At 49.2% G+C, this 16,628-nt stretch overlaps 2 protein-coding genes across 2 annotated transcripts in view; one reads left to right on the top strand and one right to left on the bottom strand.

Annotated features, from left to right (window-relative positions):
• Window positions 1–7,082: 7,082 nt before the first annotated feature.
• LOC137430544 (transformation/transcription domain-associated protein-like) lies at window positions 7,083–14,656 on the bottom strand. Its single transcript, XM_068121362.2, has 5 exons — window positions 14,206–14,656; window positions 12,543–12,649; window positions 10,816–11,032; window positions 10,524–10,719; window positions 7,083–7,817 (listed from the first exon to the last, which is right to left on the bottom strand). The coding sequence occupies exons 2-5, from the start codon at window positions 12,610–12,612 to the stop codon at window positions 7,554–7,556; spliced, it is 747 nt and encodes a 248-aa protein (XP_067977463.2). The 5' UTR covers window positions 12,613–12,649; window positions 14,206–14,656; the 3' UTR covers window positions 7,083–7,553.
• A 175-nt stretch (window positions 14,657–14,831) lies between these two features.
• LOC137431233 (peroxisomal membrane protein 11B) overlaps window positions 14,832–16,628 on the top strand; it is a 37,308-nt gene continuing 35,511 nt past the window's right edge. The window contains exon 1 of the mRNA XM_068122329.2: window positions 14,832–14,968. Coding sequence (XP_067978430.1) covers window positions 14,913–14,968 — 56 coding nt within the window. The 5' untranslated portion in view covers window positions 14,832–14,912. The remainder of the gene's footprint in view (window positions 14,969–16,628) is intronic.

Below are 16,628 nucleotides of genomic sequence, written 5' to 3'. Positions count from 1 at the left end.
CAAAAAAAAAAGGTCCAAAAAAAAATACCTTGAAAAAAAAAAGGTCCAAAGGAAAAGCCATACTCTGAAAAATTGGTCCAAAAAAAAAAAGGTCCAAAAAAAATGCTCTGAAAAGAAAAAGGTCCAAAGAAAAATACCTTGAAAAAAAAAGGTCCAAAGGAAAAGCCATACTCTGAAAAATTGGTCCAAAAAAAAAAGGTCCAAAAAAAATGCTCTGAAAAGAAAAAGGTCCAAAGAAAAAGCCACACTCTGAAAAATTGGTCCAAAAAAAAGAAGGTCCAAAAAAAAGCCATACTCTGAAAAATTGGTGAAATGCCGCGAAACTCAAACATGTTCTGTAACCTATAATAAAGCCATGTACCAAGTTTCCGTTGAATATGTTAAAGGTATGGAAATAAAACGTGCAGAAAAGCACAGGTGAGACTGGCGGACAGAAGGACAGACGGAGAGCAAACCTATAGTCCCCTATGGGTATGGGACTAATAAGGAGAAGAATCAGTCTCCATTGGCGGAAAAATACGGACTAATAAGTTTCGAAACCAAATGGTGACAGAGTTTTGTGAACCGCCATGAGAAAAAGGGTGAAGCGACGCTTCTAACCCTCTTGCTTTGATGAAGGCCTCATGCCCGAAATGTCGTTTCACCTATTCTTTTCCCGCCCACAGTGGTCAGGATACCCCTGTATTGTAAACATTTGTCGGTATCTGAGTGGACACCACTTAATGTCGCAGTCTTAACCACTCATTTCTTTGCAGATCTGTCAAGTTCTTTATTGAACGTGTGCGATTTGCAACTTTCTAGGAATGGTACCATTAAATATGGTTCCGCCTATGATGTCCAATCTTGAAATCGCTGAGTTTAATTCCGTGCGAAGTGTGTAATAAAGTGCTTGGAGAAAAAGATCCAAACGGCACGACGAGTAAAATAAGAACCACACTACCGTATAATTCTGTTCACTCTCAAACGCTTGTGGAAGTCAAAACGGTTGTGCTGATCCGAAAGCCGCATTACTGAGCCAGCAGCAACTGTCCGATATAAGATGACAGCAGTTTTCAATTTTACTTCAAACATTCTGCCCGTGGGACCATCCATATTACTAGCACAGGAACAAAAATGGAATATTTCCAACAGCACATCCCCTTCTTTACCCCAGATGTGCCACACATTCCCATTCATTCCATTTTCTCTCCACAACCCAACTTCCATACACTCCCTTTTCTCCTATATCCTCCTGCCATCTCCTTTATTTTTTTCCCATTTCTTTACAAAAAAAGACACCCGTGATTGTTTATTGTTATGTGGAGATGGCCTAGACCTAGAAGTACGCACACTCACCTCTGAACCATCTAGCTTGGGTTTGTATCTCAGCCTAGTTATAAGGTGTTTCACATTCAGGGTGATTCGTCAATGTGTGCGCCATTCCTTGGAAGGACGTGAAATGGGGAGTCCCATCTGCCAGCATTTAGTTGATGGACGTTAAATATCCCAGGGTGTCCTTCATGAAGAGTAGGCAAGCTATCATGGACACCCTGAACAAATTCCTGCACTAACCTTAGTCGAACGTCAGGACTGGCCAACCGGTTCGTGAAAAACTTGGCCAAACCTACAAAAACGTGGGAAGAATTGTGGCCTTTAAAGCTGGTCCTCGTAAACGATGGACAATTTGTATGAAGTTCCAGCGGCTTTGGAGGTGGGTTTGGGGGAGGGAGTTCAGTTTGACCTTTGGACCAGTACAATGTTGATGGTCCTGCCATCGTTACTCTTCAGGGATCCTCAATGACGAATGTCTCCACTGCATTCACTCACATTTGTACTTGCAAAATCGAAGATTTTTCAAGTATATTGGTCGGTTGCGTTTGCTATTCGGTCTGTTTGTCACTCCCCTACAGGTCACAATTCTAAACCGATCGTCATGAAACTTCACCAAGTTGTAGAAGTCGTCACAATTGAGAGGCCTATTGATTTTGAGGTCAAAGGTCATTTCGACGACAAATTTCAAAAATCGCCATTTTTAATCGAATTGTCAAAAAATCAACAGAATTTGCATATTGAATCACTAAATAGGGAAACCAACTATTTTGAGGTCAAAAGGTCAACTCAAGGTGAAACTTCCAAAATCATCAATTTTCATCTTATTAACTTGAAGATTTAACAGCATTTGCATAGTGCCTCACTGAACTGGGAAACAAACTATTTTTGAGGTCAAAAGGTCGAACTTCTAAAACCATCAATTTTCATCTGAAAAATCGTCACTTTTCATCATATTTACCCGAGCTTTGAGCAAGATTGTCAATTTTAATCTTGATGAGATGGACAATTTGATGGATCGATGGAAACCTTTTTTTGGAGGGGAGGGGGATTTTTTGGATTCACTCTATTTTGCTTACTTTGAGCAGGGATCAATATCAAATTCCAAAATCAGCTTCAGAAATAGAAATTCAAACAGCATTGCTGAATGCTGCTTTTAAAAAAACCAAAAATTAAATTTTATTGATTAAATTAAAAATTAAATTTAAATTTTGCTAACAATTCCACACACCGCCGAACAATCCACCCACCACCTATTAGAAAGGAAATCCACTGCTGTCTTCCAAACTCAATCTGTAAGAAAAGAAAAAAATCTCTGGAACCTGAAACCGACTTTTAATCAAGGAAAATCTCATCTGCACAAATTATCTTGCTATTGAAGGAGCTGTGCTCCAACTCGAATCGAAAGAATGGACGCAACAAAAAGCTGGAATTCGTCCGAGTTTCTTTATTGCATCAAATCAACTCGGGTACTCTAAAAAGCCCGTTTATCGGGCAGCATTATATACAAGCACTCGAATATCTCATGCTGGAGCGTTTGCCCTTAAAAGGCGCGACTGGGCGTGTCCGGGAGACCTGGGCGAGTCTGGACATGCCCGGGAACGGCGAGACTGGGTGTCGCCGGGCGTGCCTGGACATGCCCGGGAACGGCGAGACTGGGTGTCGCCGGACGGGCCAGGCGAGCCCGGGAAAGGCGAGTCCGGGCATGCCCGGGAAAGGCGAGACCGAGCGTCTCCGGGCGGTCTGGGCAAGCCCGGCACAGCGATCGCTCCGTGGTTGCGTCCTCGGCAGGTGTAAGGCGATTGTGTATGTTCAGAGGCAACCGCTACACACGCCCCCCCAGAATCGACTTGCACCGGCAGGGTCAATTTAAGGGGGGTCCTGATGACCCAGCCGAAGCGACCCCTGGTGGGTCGTGGGGGGGGGGGGGGTCCGGTGTGGGGGTGGGTGGTCGAGCGGGAGGCACCATGGACGGGGGGCGGCCTCGCCGCGGAGGAACGGCCAACCGAGGTGGTTGGTCGATGTCCACGTGCGCCGGCTTGAGGCGGTCCACCGAAATCCGGTCCGACCTGCCGCCGACGTCGATGACGAAGGACTTGTCGTCCCGTCGCAGGACCCGGAAGGGTCCGTCGTACGGTGGCCTGAGTGGCCCCCGGTGTGCGTCATGACGCACAAAAACGTACTCCGCTGTGCGAAGCGCTGGGGGGACGTAGGCCTGGGGGTCACCATGGTGGGACGTTGGCACGGGGGCAAACCGTCGGGCGGTCTCCTGGAGGTCCGAGCGCTGGCGAGCTGCGGACCAGGGACTGGTAGCGTCGGGCACGAATTCGCCCGGGACGCGTAGCGGCTGGCCGTAGACCAGCTCGGCGGTGGACACCTGGAGGTCCTCCTTGGGGGCCGTGCGGAGGCCCAAAAGGACCCACGGTAGCCGGTCGGTCCAGCCGCCGTCCTGAAGGCCGGCCATGAGCGCGGCCTTCATGGAACGGTGGAACCGCTCGCACAACCCGTTGGCTTGGGGGTGGTAGGCTGTGGTACGGTGGAGCCTGACCCCCAGGTTGCGGGTGACCGCGCCCCACAGCTCGGAGGTGAACTGCGGCCCGCTGTCCGAAGAGATGTCCGCCGGTGCGCCGAAACGGGCGACCCAGGTGGCGATGAAAGCCTGCGCCACGTCGGCGGTGGTGGTGGAGACGAGGGGAACGGCCTCCGGCCACCTGGTGGTCCTGTCCACCATGGTAAGCAGGTGTGTGAAACCCCATGATGGGGGGAGGGGGCCCACCAGGTCCACGTTGACGTGGTCGAAACGCCGTTCGGGCACGGTGAAAGGTGCCAGCGGGGCCTGGGTGTGTCGGTGGACCTTGGCCTGTTGGCAGGCCGTGCAGGTGCTGGTACAATCGCGGACATCCCGTCGAAGGCCGTGCCAGACGAATCGTGCCGACACCAGCTTCTGGGAAGCTTTCCGGCCCGGGTGGGAAAGGCCGTGGAGGGAGGCGAAGATGCGGCGTTGCCAGGTGACGGGCACGATGGGGCGAGGCTGGCCTTGGGAGACGTCGCAGAGCAGGACAGTGTCCGCGAAGGGGACGTCGGCCAGGCGGAGGCCCGTGTCCGCCGCCCGGAGGGCTTGCACCGTGGTGTCGGTGGTCTGGTCAGCTGCCATAAGCGCGAAGTCCACGCCGAGGTGGACCGTGTTTGCGCTGGCCCGAGAAAGACAGTCGGCCACGGCGTTGTCTTTGCCGGCGACGTGCCGGATGTCCGTGGTAAACTCCGACACGGCGGAGAGGTGGCGCTGCTGGCGGGCCGACCACGGCTCCGTGACTTTGGCCATTGCGTAAACCAACGGCTTGTGGTCGACGAAAGCCGTGAAGGGTCGGCCCTCCAGGAGGTGGCGGAAATGGCGAACGGCCAGGTGTAGACCGAGGAGCTCGCGGTCAAACGTGCTATATTTGAGCTCGTTCGGCCGGAGTTGCCGGCTGAAAAAAGTGAGTGGCTGCCAAACCCCGTTCACCCATTGCTGATGTACAGCGCCCACCGCGTAGTCGGAGGCATCCGTGGTGAGGGCGATGGGAGCGTTGAGCACCGGGTGAGTGAGCAGTGTTGCGTCGGCGAGGGCCCGCTTTGAGCTTGTAAATGCCGCGTCCATGGCTGCGGACCAGACGACGTCGTGTTTGGCCGGCTTGCCCCAGAGGGCTTCGTAGAGGGGCCGCATGAGCTGAGCAGCGCGGGGCACGAAGCGGTGATAGAAATTCACCAATCCGAGGAACTCCTGCAGGGCCTTGATGGAGCGGGGACGCGGAAACGCGGTGATGGCCTCGACCTTGGTAGGCAGCGGCACGGCCCCGTTCTTGGTGATGTGGTGGCCCAAAAAATCAACGGCCGTCGTGCCGAAGTGGCATTTGGCCGGATTGACGATTAGGCCGTGCTCGCTGAGGCGCCCGAACAGTGTTCGAAGGTGGAGGAGGTGCTCGGCCCGGGACGCGCTGGCGACGAGGATGTCGTCCAGGTAGACGAAGAGGCACGGCAGGTCGCGCAGCACGCCGTCCATCAAGCGCTGGAACGCCTGAGCCGTGTTCTTGAGGCCAAATGGCATTCGAAGGAATTCGAATAAGCCGAACGGCGTGATGACGGCCGTTTTTGGGATGTCGGCCGGCCTGACAGGTACCTGGTGGTATCCCCGTATCAAATCGATCTTCGAAAAAATGACTCGTCCTGCCAAACGGGCAGAGAAGTCTTGAATGTGCGGGATCGGATACCTGTCGGGGGTGGTAACGTCGTTAAGGCGGCGGTAGTCGCCACATGGGCGCCAGCCGTCCCCCGGCTTCGGTACGATGTGTAGTGGCGAAGCCCACGCGCTATCGGAGCGCCGCATGATGCCGAGGTGTTCCAAAGCGTCGAACTCGGCTTTGGCCACGGCGAGCTTGGCTGGGTTGAGGCGGCGGGCTCTGGCGTAGACCGGCAGGCCCGTAGTGGGTATGTGGTGCTCGATACCATGTCGTACCGCGACGGCCGAAAACGTCAGCCGCGTGAGGGCCGGGAACTCCGCGAGCAGGCGAGCAAACTCGTTCGCCGCTGGGAGGGCGCATGCTAGCTCGGTCGGCGCGGAGCTGCTCAATGTGCATGCCAGGGAGCTGGAGGTCTCGGCGTTGACGAGGCGACGCCGTTTGACGTCAACCAGCAGCCAGTGTGCGCAGAGGAAGTCAGCGCCCAGCAGAGCCATGGGCACGCTTGCGGTCACAAAAGTCCAATTAAAGCGCTGGCTGCCAAAGCAGAGGATGACGTTGCGCGTGCCGAAGGTGCGGATGGCCGATCCGTTGGCCGCCACCAAGGAGGGCCCGCAAACCACGGACTGCCTGTTCTGATCGGAGGCGGGTATGACGCTCAGTTGGGCGCCGGTGTCACACAGGAAGCGCCGTCCGGACGCTTTGTCCCTGATAAAAAGTAAGTTGCCCGTGTGGCCGGTGCTCATGGCTGGTAATGAACTCCGGCCCGGCCGTTTCCCGACTTGCCGAAAGTGCACGGGGGTCGGCATGTCCGGGCCTTTTGTCCGAACCTGGCATGGTAGTAACACCACGCCTGGTCAGGTGTAGGCCCCGGTCGTCGTGTTGGAGGCGGTCGGCGCGGCGTAGCGGCCGCCAATTGCGCCGGCAGTTCGGCCGCCGACCGTGCCGGGTGCTCGGGCGCCATGGGCGTTGCTTCGGACGGCGGCGGGCTCCAGGTCGCTGCCCCGATGCGTTGGCCTGCCGAGGAGATCTTGTCGGCTTCCCTGGCGAGGGCGCAGGGATCCGTGATCTGCGTGCTTGCCAGGGCGAGGCGTACCTGGCTAGGCAGCTGACGGAGGAACAGCTCTTGAAAAAGAAAATCCGGGGCGTGCTCCCCGAGCAACGAGAGCATGTAATCCATTCGCTCGGGCGGGCGCGTGTCGCCGAGCTCGGGCAGGTCGAGCAGGCGCCGTGCGCGTTCCGCCGATGAGCGGGCGAAAGCGTCGAGGAGGAGCTTCTTGATCGCGCCGTACTTGTCAGCGGCTGGCGGGTGCTGGAGGAGGCTGAGGGCGCGGGCCGCGGTGGCTGAGCCGAGTGCTGCTACCACATGATGGAAGCGGGTGTCGTCGGCGGTGATGCCTCGCAGGGCGAACTGGGAGTCCGCCTGGGCGAACCAAACCGCTGCGTGAGCCTCCCAGAAGGTAGGCAGTTTGAGGGAAACTGCCGTGTCCATGTCGGTAGGTCACCAATGAAGGAGCTGTGCTCCAACTCGAATCGAAAGAATAGACGCGACAAAAAGCTGGAATTCGTCCGAGTTTCTTTATTGCATCAAATCAACTCGGGTACTCTAAAAAGCCCATTTATCGGGCAGCATTATATACAAGCACTCGAATATCTCATGCCGGAGCGTTTGCCCTTAAAAGGCGCGACTGGGCGTGTCCGGGAGACCTGGGCGAGTCTGGACATGCCCGGGAACGGCAAGACTGGGTGTCGCCGGACGGGCCGGGCGAGCCCGGGAAAGGCGAGTCCGGGCATGCCCGGGAAAGGCGAGACTGAGCGTCTCCGGGCGGTCTGGGCGAGCCCGGCACAGCGATCGCTCCGTGGTTGCGTCCTCGGCAGGTGTAAGGCGATTGTGTATGTTCAGCGGCAACCGCTACACTATATTAATTAAACTAGCAGAATCCCGTCGTAAAAATATCATGACAGAAAAGCCTTAATGTATTATTATATGAAAGAAGAGGAGATCGGACACCCCCGGAGAAGCAGAGTTTGCTACGACATTGTACACTGTTGCTCAGCACACTGATGAGGTGTGAATATTGCATGAAGCAAACAGCCAGCCCAGTGTGCGTAATGTGAGAGCAGTCGCACTCCCTCCCCCCGGAGAAGCAAAGATGGCGTTCTTAGCGATGTGGATGCCGAGGACGACGGCGTTGGGAAAGTCGAAGAGTGGTTTGCACCATGGATGACATCCTGCGTCCGACTCGAGGGTCTCACCGGTACGAATTTAAGCGATGTTCGCCCCGTCGTTGGCAACTGTGACAAAGAATCCCAATTTTAAATACATTTCATCATTGATTTGTTGACCAACATGAGATTTGAAAAACGTCTTTTTCAGATAAAAATCGATCTTTTCTTTCTTGAGACCATGTATCCACGGAAAAGATTTTTAAAAATCGGAAGCTGCATTTTCAATGGGGAAAGGGGCAACTTCTTGAGACAAAGGAGCAAAACGAAGCACAATTAAGAAATTTTGATTGTTGAGATTTTTTTTGTCATAGAGATGACAATAAATTGTTTATTATTCATTGTAAAAGTAAACAAATAATTATTAATTGAGATGACATACCCCATAATGCCAAAGTGGAATTATTATTTTTTTTGGGAAATTTTTACAAAATAATAAAAAACGAAAAGCTGAAATGTCTTGAATCAATAAGTACTCAATTGTACTCAATAAATAAGTACAATAAGTACTCAATAAATCAATTGCTATGACACTCCAAATTGAGTTATGACCCTCTTACTCGAAATACACAGACCGTATTACACTTACCACAATCTACATGCTTCACTTGATTGAGAAAATTATTCAGACTTTAATACCTATCAGGTTTGATGAGCAGTTGAACACTTCCTTGTCTGATGGGAGAGTGGCAGGTTCGAATCCTGACCCTTACCCATCATTTTGGGTGAGTGTTTACAGACTTGGTTGTTCACTCAAAGGGCCTGGGTTTGAGTCCCACGGCTGTTCTTTCAGCAGTGGGTCCTGGACTTCTAAGTTAGTTAATTAGTTAGTTAACCTGCTCTTTAATTCAAGGGGACGGCAAGAGGGAGGGATGGGATGGACTTGGCTCTGGCTCAGTTGAGTTGAGTCGGGGGGGGGGGGGGCTCTGGTAGTTGGCAGCTGGCTGGCTGAATCATCCGACTGTTAATTTCCAATTGGTCACTGATTGGCTTCACAAAGCCTTCACAAAGCTTCACAAAGACACCAAAACAAATTTCACCCTCGGCATCACAAAGCTGCATATACACAGACTTGGCATTTAATATGGAATATTTTTTTTGTGGGGGTGAACTTACTTTTCAAGATGTCTTAGAACCAAAAGTTCATTGGAATTATGTTGAAATTATTCTAGATTTTGTTAATGTGACCTTTAAAAGAAACAAAAACCACATTTGACATTTCGAAACAAATAAATTGATCCTTGAAAGTGATGTAAACTGATATCGAACTCAATTCATGGACAGTACTGTGTTAAACTTGGGTACGTTTTCCAGAAGTATCTCTTTATTTTGCACATTAGCCAAAATTTTTTTTAACAAAAACAAAAGTTAAATTACGACTGGGATTACGGACAGTAAAATTACAGTTCAGTACTTCGTGTAACCCCCACGAGCATTCAGGGGAGCACGTACACGTTGAGGTTCACGAGATTTGCCAAGGTTTGGACAGGAATTGCTTGCCATGCAGTGACAATAGCCTGCTGCAATTCACGCACAGAGGTCGGCTGCTGGTCCAAGTGGTCGATTTGACGCGTTAATTCTGCCCACAAGTTCTCTATCGGATTCATATCCGGGGACATGGCAGGCCACTCCATATGCTCTACACCACGGTCAGCAAGAAAGTGTTGGATCATGCGAGCACGATGAGGCCGTGCATTGTCATCTTGGAAGACAAAGTTTCCTCGAAAGGCTGCACGAGCAAATGGAAGCAATGTTTCTTCCAGAATGGCCCTGGCTTGAACTGGTTCAGGTTTCCATTCAGAACAACCAGGTCAGTTTTGCCCCCTGCATGAAAAGCAGCCCAAACGGTCACCCCACCACCTCCAGCTTGGACTCTTGGCACTATACAATCTTTGTTGTCGGCTTCATGCACTTGTCTGCACACTCGGACGCGACCATCTTGACGATAGACCAGAAATCTAGACACGTCACTGAAGATCACGTGATTCCAGTGTCCTGGCTGCCATTGACGGTGCTCTCTGGCCCACTGCAATCGGCACTGGCGGTGTTGTCTGGTCAGGCGTGGCTTTCTCAGGGGACGCCTGGCACGATAGCCTGCTTGAACCAGTCGTTGGTTGACTCGCCTTCTGGATACAGGCACATTTGTCAGTTGCTGCCACTCAGCCCTAAGCCGATTAGCTGACTTGGTACGGCCATTGCGGACTAACCGGTGCAGCTGGCGATCATCCCTCCTTGTGGTTCTGCGGGGACGTCCTGGCCTCGGTATTGGAGTAGGGACACCCCTCTGAGCATTTCGTTTCAGGATCTTTGACACCTGACCTTGAGTGATGCCATACTGCCGAGCAATAGCACGCTGTTTCGTGCCGTAATTTCGTAAAGCCACCACTCCATGACAAACAGCATTGTCGAGTTGACGGGCCATCTCCAGAGGAAGCTGCAATAACTTTTGGAGACGTGCAGCAGTTGTTTTCCACTAATACAGAACGCAACAACCCTTGTATACCCAACTGTGAAGCCAATCATCAAATGCACCTGTCCGTACATTTTGCCACGCCACCTGTGATATAATCATGTTGTTGACTTCTTGCTGCGACAGACAATCAGTGACATGGTTCTTTTAACAAATAAATCACCAAAGTGTAAAATAAACTCACTAGATTGATATACTGAGTTAAGAAAGTAAACCCAAGTCAAGAAAAAAAAATATTCCATATTAAATGCCAAGTCTGTATGTATATATCTGTATTCGATTTTGCAAGTAATAAAGTTGCCCACCTCCCCAGTGAGGTCCATCATTACGAACAACATGGCCTTCAGGAAGGTGAGCAGATGCTGGAGGACACAGGTGAGGGGCAGTCTCTTCATGAGGAACTTGATGGCAACACAGCCCCCTCGTTTGGCATACGACGCTTGCTCGTAGCAGCAAGCACAGCCACTCGACCACATACGAGAAAAGTGGTAGTTGGCTGGCCTGCACACACCACAAATACATATCCATAAGAGTGTGAAAAAAACCCTCAAACTCTCAGCGAGGAGAGTTTCAGGAGTCATTCGTCTCCAATCTCACCATCTCCTTTTGCCCATGATGACAGAGGCCACGTCAAAGACTATGCCAAGCGCAAACTCGCCAATTTTGCACAATCCTTTCTCCTCATGGGCCATGCACACGGAGATGGCATCTACGAGCACCAGGGGGTACACGGCACGAACACCAGCCTGCTCACTGTGGAACATCTCTGTGCTGGGCTGCGCACCGGCTTGATATGCTTCCAAAGGAAACGAGCCTGCATGTCAGAAGAGACGAGTGAGCACTTGGCTTTATCTTACGATAATTCACCAAATTCATTCACTGATAATGATAACTCGTATATATATATTGTTGCGGATATGAGGATTGCATTTTTTTGATTGTGTTGTATTGTATTGGAAATGGTGATGAACATTGTTTGAATATGGCCCCTCCTGCCTCCAGAGTTGTGTAAAGGTAAAAAGGGCGTCCCGGTAGTTATTCCATGAAACACCACATTGCAGGACCCGATAAAACCCTTGTTCAGTAGCTTATATCTTATTATGTGTTTTAGAGTAAGGCCTTGTCTTCCATTAGAATGACACTACATTGCACCGAATCAATTAAGAATAGCTCCCCTTCAATCATTCCATTTCCCAGCCAAACTCTCCATCTGTGGGTAAAGCAGTTCACAAGCGTGGGGTGCACGCCCTCTCAATTCGCTGCTATAGTGAATATGTGCTCCGTGCTCTGTTTGAACAGGAGGGGCGGGGTCGCCAGGGAGAGGCAAGCCCAGGGCGCGCCACGAAGGGCGGGGCTGTGCAGCCCCATGCCCAAATAAGGAAACAAGCCCGTGGCTCGCCACGAGGGGCGTGCCGTCGGCGCGATGCCCAAATAAGGAGACAAGCCCGTGGGATTACCATACAAGGTCACAAAACAGAGCACGGGGGAGAGGGCGGTACCGAAACCGTGGAGGGCGTGTCAGTCCCGCGCTGGAGAGAAGTGAGAGGAAGGAAAAAATACGAGCTGAGCTGCGTGGAGAGGGACACGAAAAAGAAGGGGTCCAAGAGAAAGCCGAGGAGCTTTTACGAAACAAGCTACACGAGAGATACGGCAGAGGAGTGCAGCCCCGTTTCAACCAGCCGCGTGAAGCCGTGACGGGGCAGCGAGTGACCCTGCCGGCGTGCGCTGTAAAGCCGAATACCAGGAGCTGCCGGCGTGCGCTGTAAAGCGGCTTTCAAGGAGCTGCCGGCTCCCCGCTTCCAGCCCGGAGTGGACCTGCTCGCTGTGCCCTGTGATCCCACCTGCTCATCCTTTCCAGCCATTCCTGCCTGAAAGTTCCCCATTTGCGTACGTGAGTTTGTTTTGTTCGTGCTGTCCTGGGTAGTAACTAAGTCTGTATAAGCTAGTATTTTCCCTGTGTCTCTAAAAGCTTCTGTATATTATTTTATTATCTTTCCTTCTCCTTGGTTATTTTGAGCCTGTAAATAGTAAATAAATTTAGTAGTATTTTCAACCCTTTTCTCGTCTTCTTATTCCTTTTCTTCACATTCGTCGTCTTAGTCTTTTCCACATTGAGTATCTGTGGCGCGATACGGCCAACGTTTGGGTGAATCGGGTTTAGTCGGGGAACAACTGTTCTGTCGCGGAGCCTCCGCTCGGCAAATATAACATCTAAACCGCGAACCGTAACAATATATATATATATATATATATAAACAGTTTCAAATGCAACACCTCGCCGCCATTAGAGCATTTAAATTGCATTTTCTCAGATGTGGCAATACATGTGAATTGTTGCTCCTTGCTTGCAGGCTCGATGACAGAATACGCCATTTGCATTTTTGCCACCTTCATCCCCACTCCGTTGAGAATTCAATGCGGGCACGGGCACCTTGCCAGTAAAAACAAATAAAGGGGTGAAGTGCAGGTTAGAGATACAGCACACAGATGCATGGCCAAAAGGGACACACTTATATTTAAATATATCTTACTATAATTCACCAAATGTCCGTCCATCTGTCTGTCCGTCCGTCTGTCTGTCCGTCCGTCTGTCTGTCTGTCCGTCCATCCGTTTGAAGGTGCCGCAAAAACGGCTGAACCGATCGCAACAATATTTTGGATGGGTAATCCTGGTATCTCCTGGAGTAAAATAGGGTATATTGTTTTTCCAATTTCAGCTTTGGCCTCCAGCATTTTCAGATTTGGACTCCCGCATAACGTTATTTTCCCGGGTGCCGCACAAACGGCTGCACCGATTGCTGCACCACTGCACAGATCAGACTCGGTGACCTCGGGCAAAGACCTTTTATAAGGACATGGGTTGAATCCCTGCTTGAGAGAATGCCAACTCCCTCCCCGCCATCACGGTCGTCTCTCCAACTCACAATCCCACGAGATATGCGGAAAGGACGACTCAAAACCAATTATCTTCTTTTTGATTCGTAAATAAACATCATTAAAAGTAAATAATGACTTCGGCCAAAGTTCAAACGACGTGAGTTTAATCTCCACATGAGAGAATTCCACATAGCTATTTGGGCGGTGTATAAGCTAACAGATCGCTGTCTCCATCGATCTTGCCAAGGCCGTAACACCCATCGGCTCAAAATCCTTTTAACTGTTGACTTGGTAGTTTTTACAATGAAGAAAACATTAACAATGTTGTTAAAAGTTTATTTTGTGATTAATTTGTGATTGGAGTTATGTTGTTTGGAATGAAAAAAGAGATCTCGAGTTCAAGTGAATGATGACATGACGTGATGGTTTCTACCTTCTAAACGTGAATTCGCGGATCGCCATATGCTGATTCGCTACGGACCCACGATCGATGTTTCCATACGTGAACGTACCCGTTTGTTTACGAACGGGTACGTTTTTCATGGAAGTCCTTCACGAACTTGCTGTCCATGTCTGACGTGCGACTGAAGGTGCTACAGGAATGTGGAATTTATTGGTTTCATGCTTTAGCATTCACCATATCTGCATTGCCTGTTTGCTCTGGCTTCCCACCCGTGCATAGCACGGGTATCTCCTTAGTATATATAATAATCAAATAAAACGGGTACATTACAAAATCATAACTTCCAACAACTCTTTATTTAATTTATAAAACTCTTGAATAGAACAAAAGAATCAAAAGATAAAATAAGAACCATTTCGAACCACAAAGCAACACAAGAGCAAGGGTGTACTCAGTTCTCAAGCAGCTAGCTTGCGCCGTTCCGTATTAACCGTTCGAATGGAGTGCTTACTCCAATGCTTAAGCCACTTGGCGAGCGATCTACAAGCTGATTGGTGAGGTGACTGAATACACCCGAGGTAAGAATCAGCCACTCAGCCATTCATTATTCAGTTAGAACAAAAGATTAAATATTTTCCGGTCTCAAGTAGATTATACTTCAAATTAACAAATTAACAAATGGTAAGGCTTCGCCTCATCGTCCTCACCATCTTCCTCACCCTCATCCATGCGAGGCATCAATGTGTGTGCCGTCCCTCGGGTGGATGTAAAAAATGGCGTCCCATCTGCCGGGCTTAGTTGGTGGACGTTAAAGAGCCCACGGTGTCTTTCGTGAAGAGTAGGAGAGCTATCGCCGGCATCCGGAAACAATTACAAATCCCTGCTCTAACCTACAGGGGGCACTGCATCAGCCACGGCCGCGCCCTCAGCCAATGATGTTTGTTCTTCGCAATCACGGTGCGCCAAGAAAGAAGAAGAGTTTGCGGTTACGGCTTCCCTCGCATTTCAAACCGACACAGCAGTCGGCAGAACCCGATGATGACGTCATTTGAGGTCACAAACGTGTCGACGTTCTGATTTTTAAGTGAACTTAAATTTTACTGCTTGAAACATGTTTTCAGAAAGTGAGAAGATTCAGAAAAATAATTCAACGAACGTTGTCAAAATTCCTTTAAATGAGTGAAGAAAATACAAAAAATAATTAAATCGCTTTAATGTGACGATATTCTGACGCTATTAACTAACATGCGATAAAAGATGGCAACCCAAGCTTCACGATCGCAAATCGTCCTTTCTTGACGACGCGGGATACCCCCGGCCATACAAGTTCAAGCGGCAAAGCCACGTGAGCGGATATCGGCCATGATGGTGTGAGAGGAGCAGTGACGGCGGTTCGGCTCCTGGTCGCGCCGACATGGAACCCCTGCTTGCTCTAACAGCTCAGAGCCGTGGCCGCGAGAAGCTCTACCGGTACGACGGGGGTGCGCGGGCGGCGGCTCCGGAGGAACGTTTGTTTAGCGTTCACGGTTTGGACGTGAAGCGAACTCTGTTCCAGTTCCCATATTTACAGCTCTTCGTTTCAAAGCACTTGAGCACATTTCACCGATGCGCATTTTAAACCCAGATAAGCTCCTTCTTTGTTATTTTTAAACTTCGTTTTATTACGATGATGATTGTTTCGAGCGTAAACAAACGTGTTCAATGTCCAATGATGTCTTACGATGGAGGATTTCCGATGACGTCATACACGTGCGCACAGACTGGGCGCCCACGTTCACACGTTAAAATACATGTTCCCCAACAAGAACTTCAGCGCAAGAGGACATTCAGCCCATCAAAGCCTGCGCTTTGTGATATAACAATGCAATATATATATATATATATATATATATATATATATATATATATATATATATATATATATATATATATATCTATACTGTATATCTATATCTATATATATATATATATATACGTATATATATATATATATATATATATATATATATATACATATATATATATATACATATATATATATATATATATATATATATATACATATATATATATACATATATATATATATATACATATATATATATATATACATATATATATATATATACATATATATATATATATATATATATATATATATATATATATATATATATATATATATATATATATATATATATATATATATATATATACTGTATATATATATGTGTGTGTGTGTGTGTGTGTGTGTGTGTGTGTGTGTGTGTGTAGAGTGCTATATGTGGTTTTGCATGAATGTGTTTTTGTTTGAGTGGTGCATGTTGTGTGAGGGTAGGTGGCGGTTTTTATTTTTTTATTTTTGGTGTGTGAGTGAGTGGATGAGGGGTTGTGGATTCTGGGAGTGGAGGCGGTTTTGTTGTTGTAGTCTGTGTTCTCATTGGCTGGGCATGGGGGTATGTACGCAGCATCCACGTGGAGCTGCTGCATGTGGAGCCATATGTGCCCCTGCTGGCCCACCTTAGCTGACCATATCGAGGTTAAAGGGCCGAAACAGGATGATGTTGAGGACTTCGACTGAGGCCTCAATCAGTGAGCCACACTTGTGACCAGGTGTGTTTTGAAATTATGTTAGTGTGTGTATATATATTTATTTATATATACTAGGGCATGCCCGTACGTGGGTGCCCGTTCCTTGCCAAAAAAAAAAAAAAACGCTACCCGTACGCTCTACCCCGCCCGTACGCCCGTACGCCCGTAAACAAAAAAAACAACGCTCTTCGCTTCCGCCCTTCGCTCTGACTGAATTGGGAGAAATAATGCGCATAAGAAATCGAGAAATTATTATTTTCTCCGGAAGAAATCGAATTACGAACCGTAATGGCGCACGCGCTCGGCTCGGCTCGCTCTCACATCGGCCACGCCTACGCAACAAAGCGTTCTGTGATTGGCTGCCGGAAGTGAAGTCTTCACTGTCCGGAAGGTCGCAAATCGCAGTTACGATGAATCGCAAATTAGTTTTAATTAGTTTTAAAACATAGTTTAACGGCAACATAGTTTTCCAACGTGAAATAAATGAATACGCTCTCAAATGTGCCGTCCGAGGCAGAGTCTGTTCGCCACGTTCGGC

This window comes from Myxine glutinosa, chromosome 7 (assembly GCF_964187855.1).
Source record: "Myxine glutinosa chromosome 7, kmMyxGlut1.1, whole genome shotgun sequence".
In the NCBI taxonomy this organism is placed as follows: domain Eukaryota; kingdom Metazoa; phylum Chordata; class Myxini; order Myxiniformes; family Myxinidae; genus Myxine; species Myxine glutinosa.
This window is presented reverse-complemented; position numbering and strand designations above follow the sequence as displayed.

Coding starts and splice junctions, on each gene's coding strand:
- LOC137430544 (XM_068121362.2), bottom strand. CDS start 12,612: ATGAAGGTGGCAAAAATGCAAATGGCGTATTCTGTCATCGAGCCTGCA. Junction 11,033..12,542: donor CAAGGAGCAACAATTCACAT/GTATTGCCACAT, acceptor TCTGACATGCAG/GCTCGTTTCCTTTGGAAGCA. Junction 7,818..10,523: donor TGATGGACCTCACTGGGGAG/GTGGGCAACTTT, acceptor TCTTTGTCACAG/TTGCCAACGACGGGGCGAAC.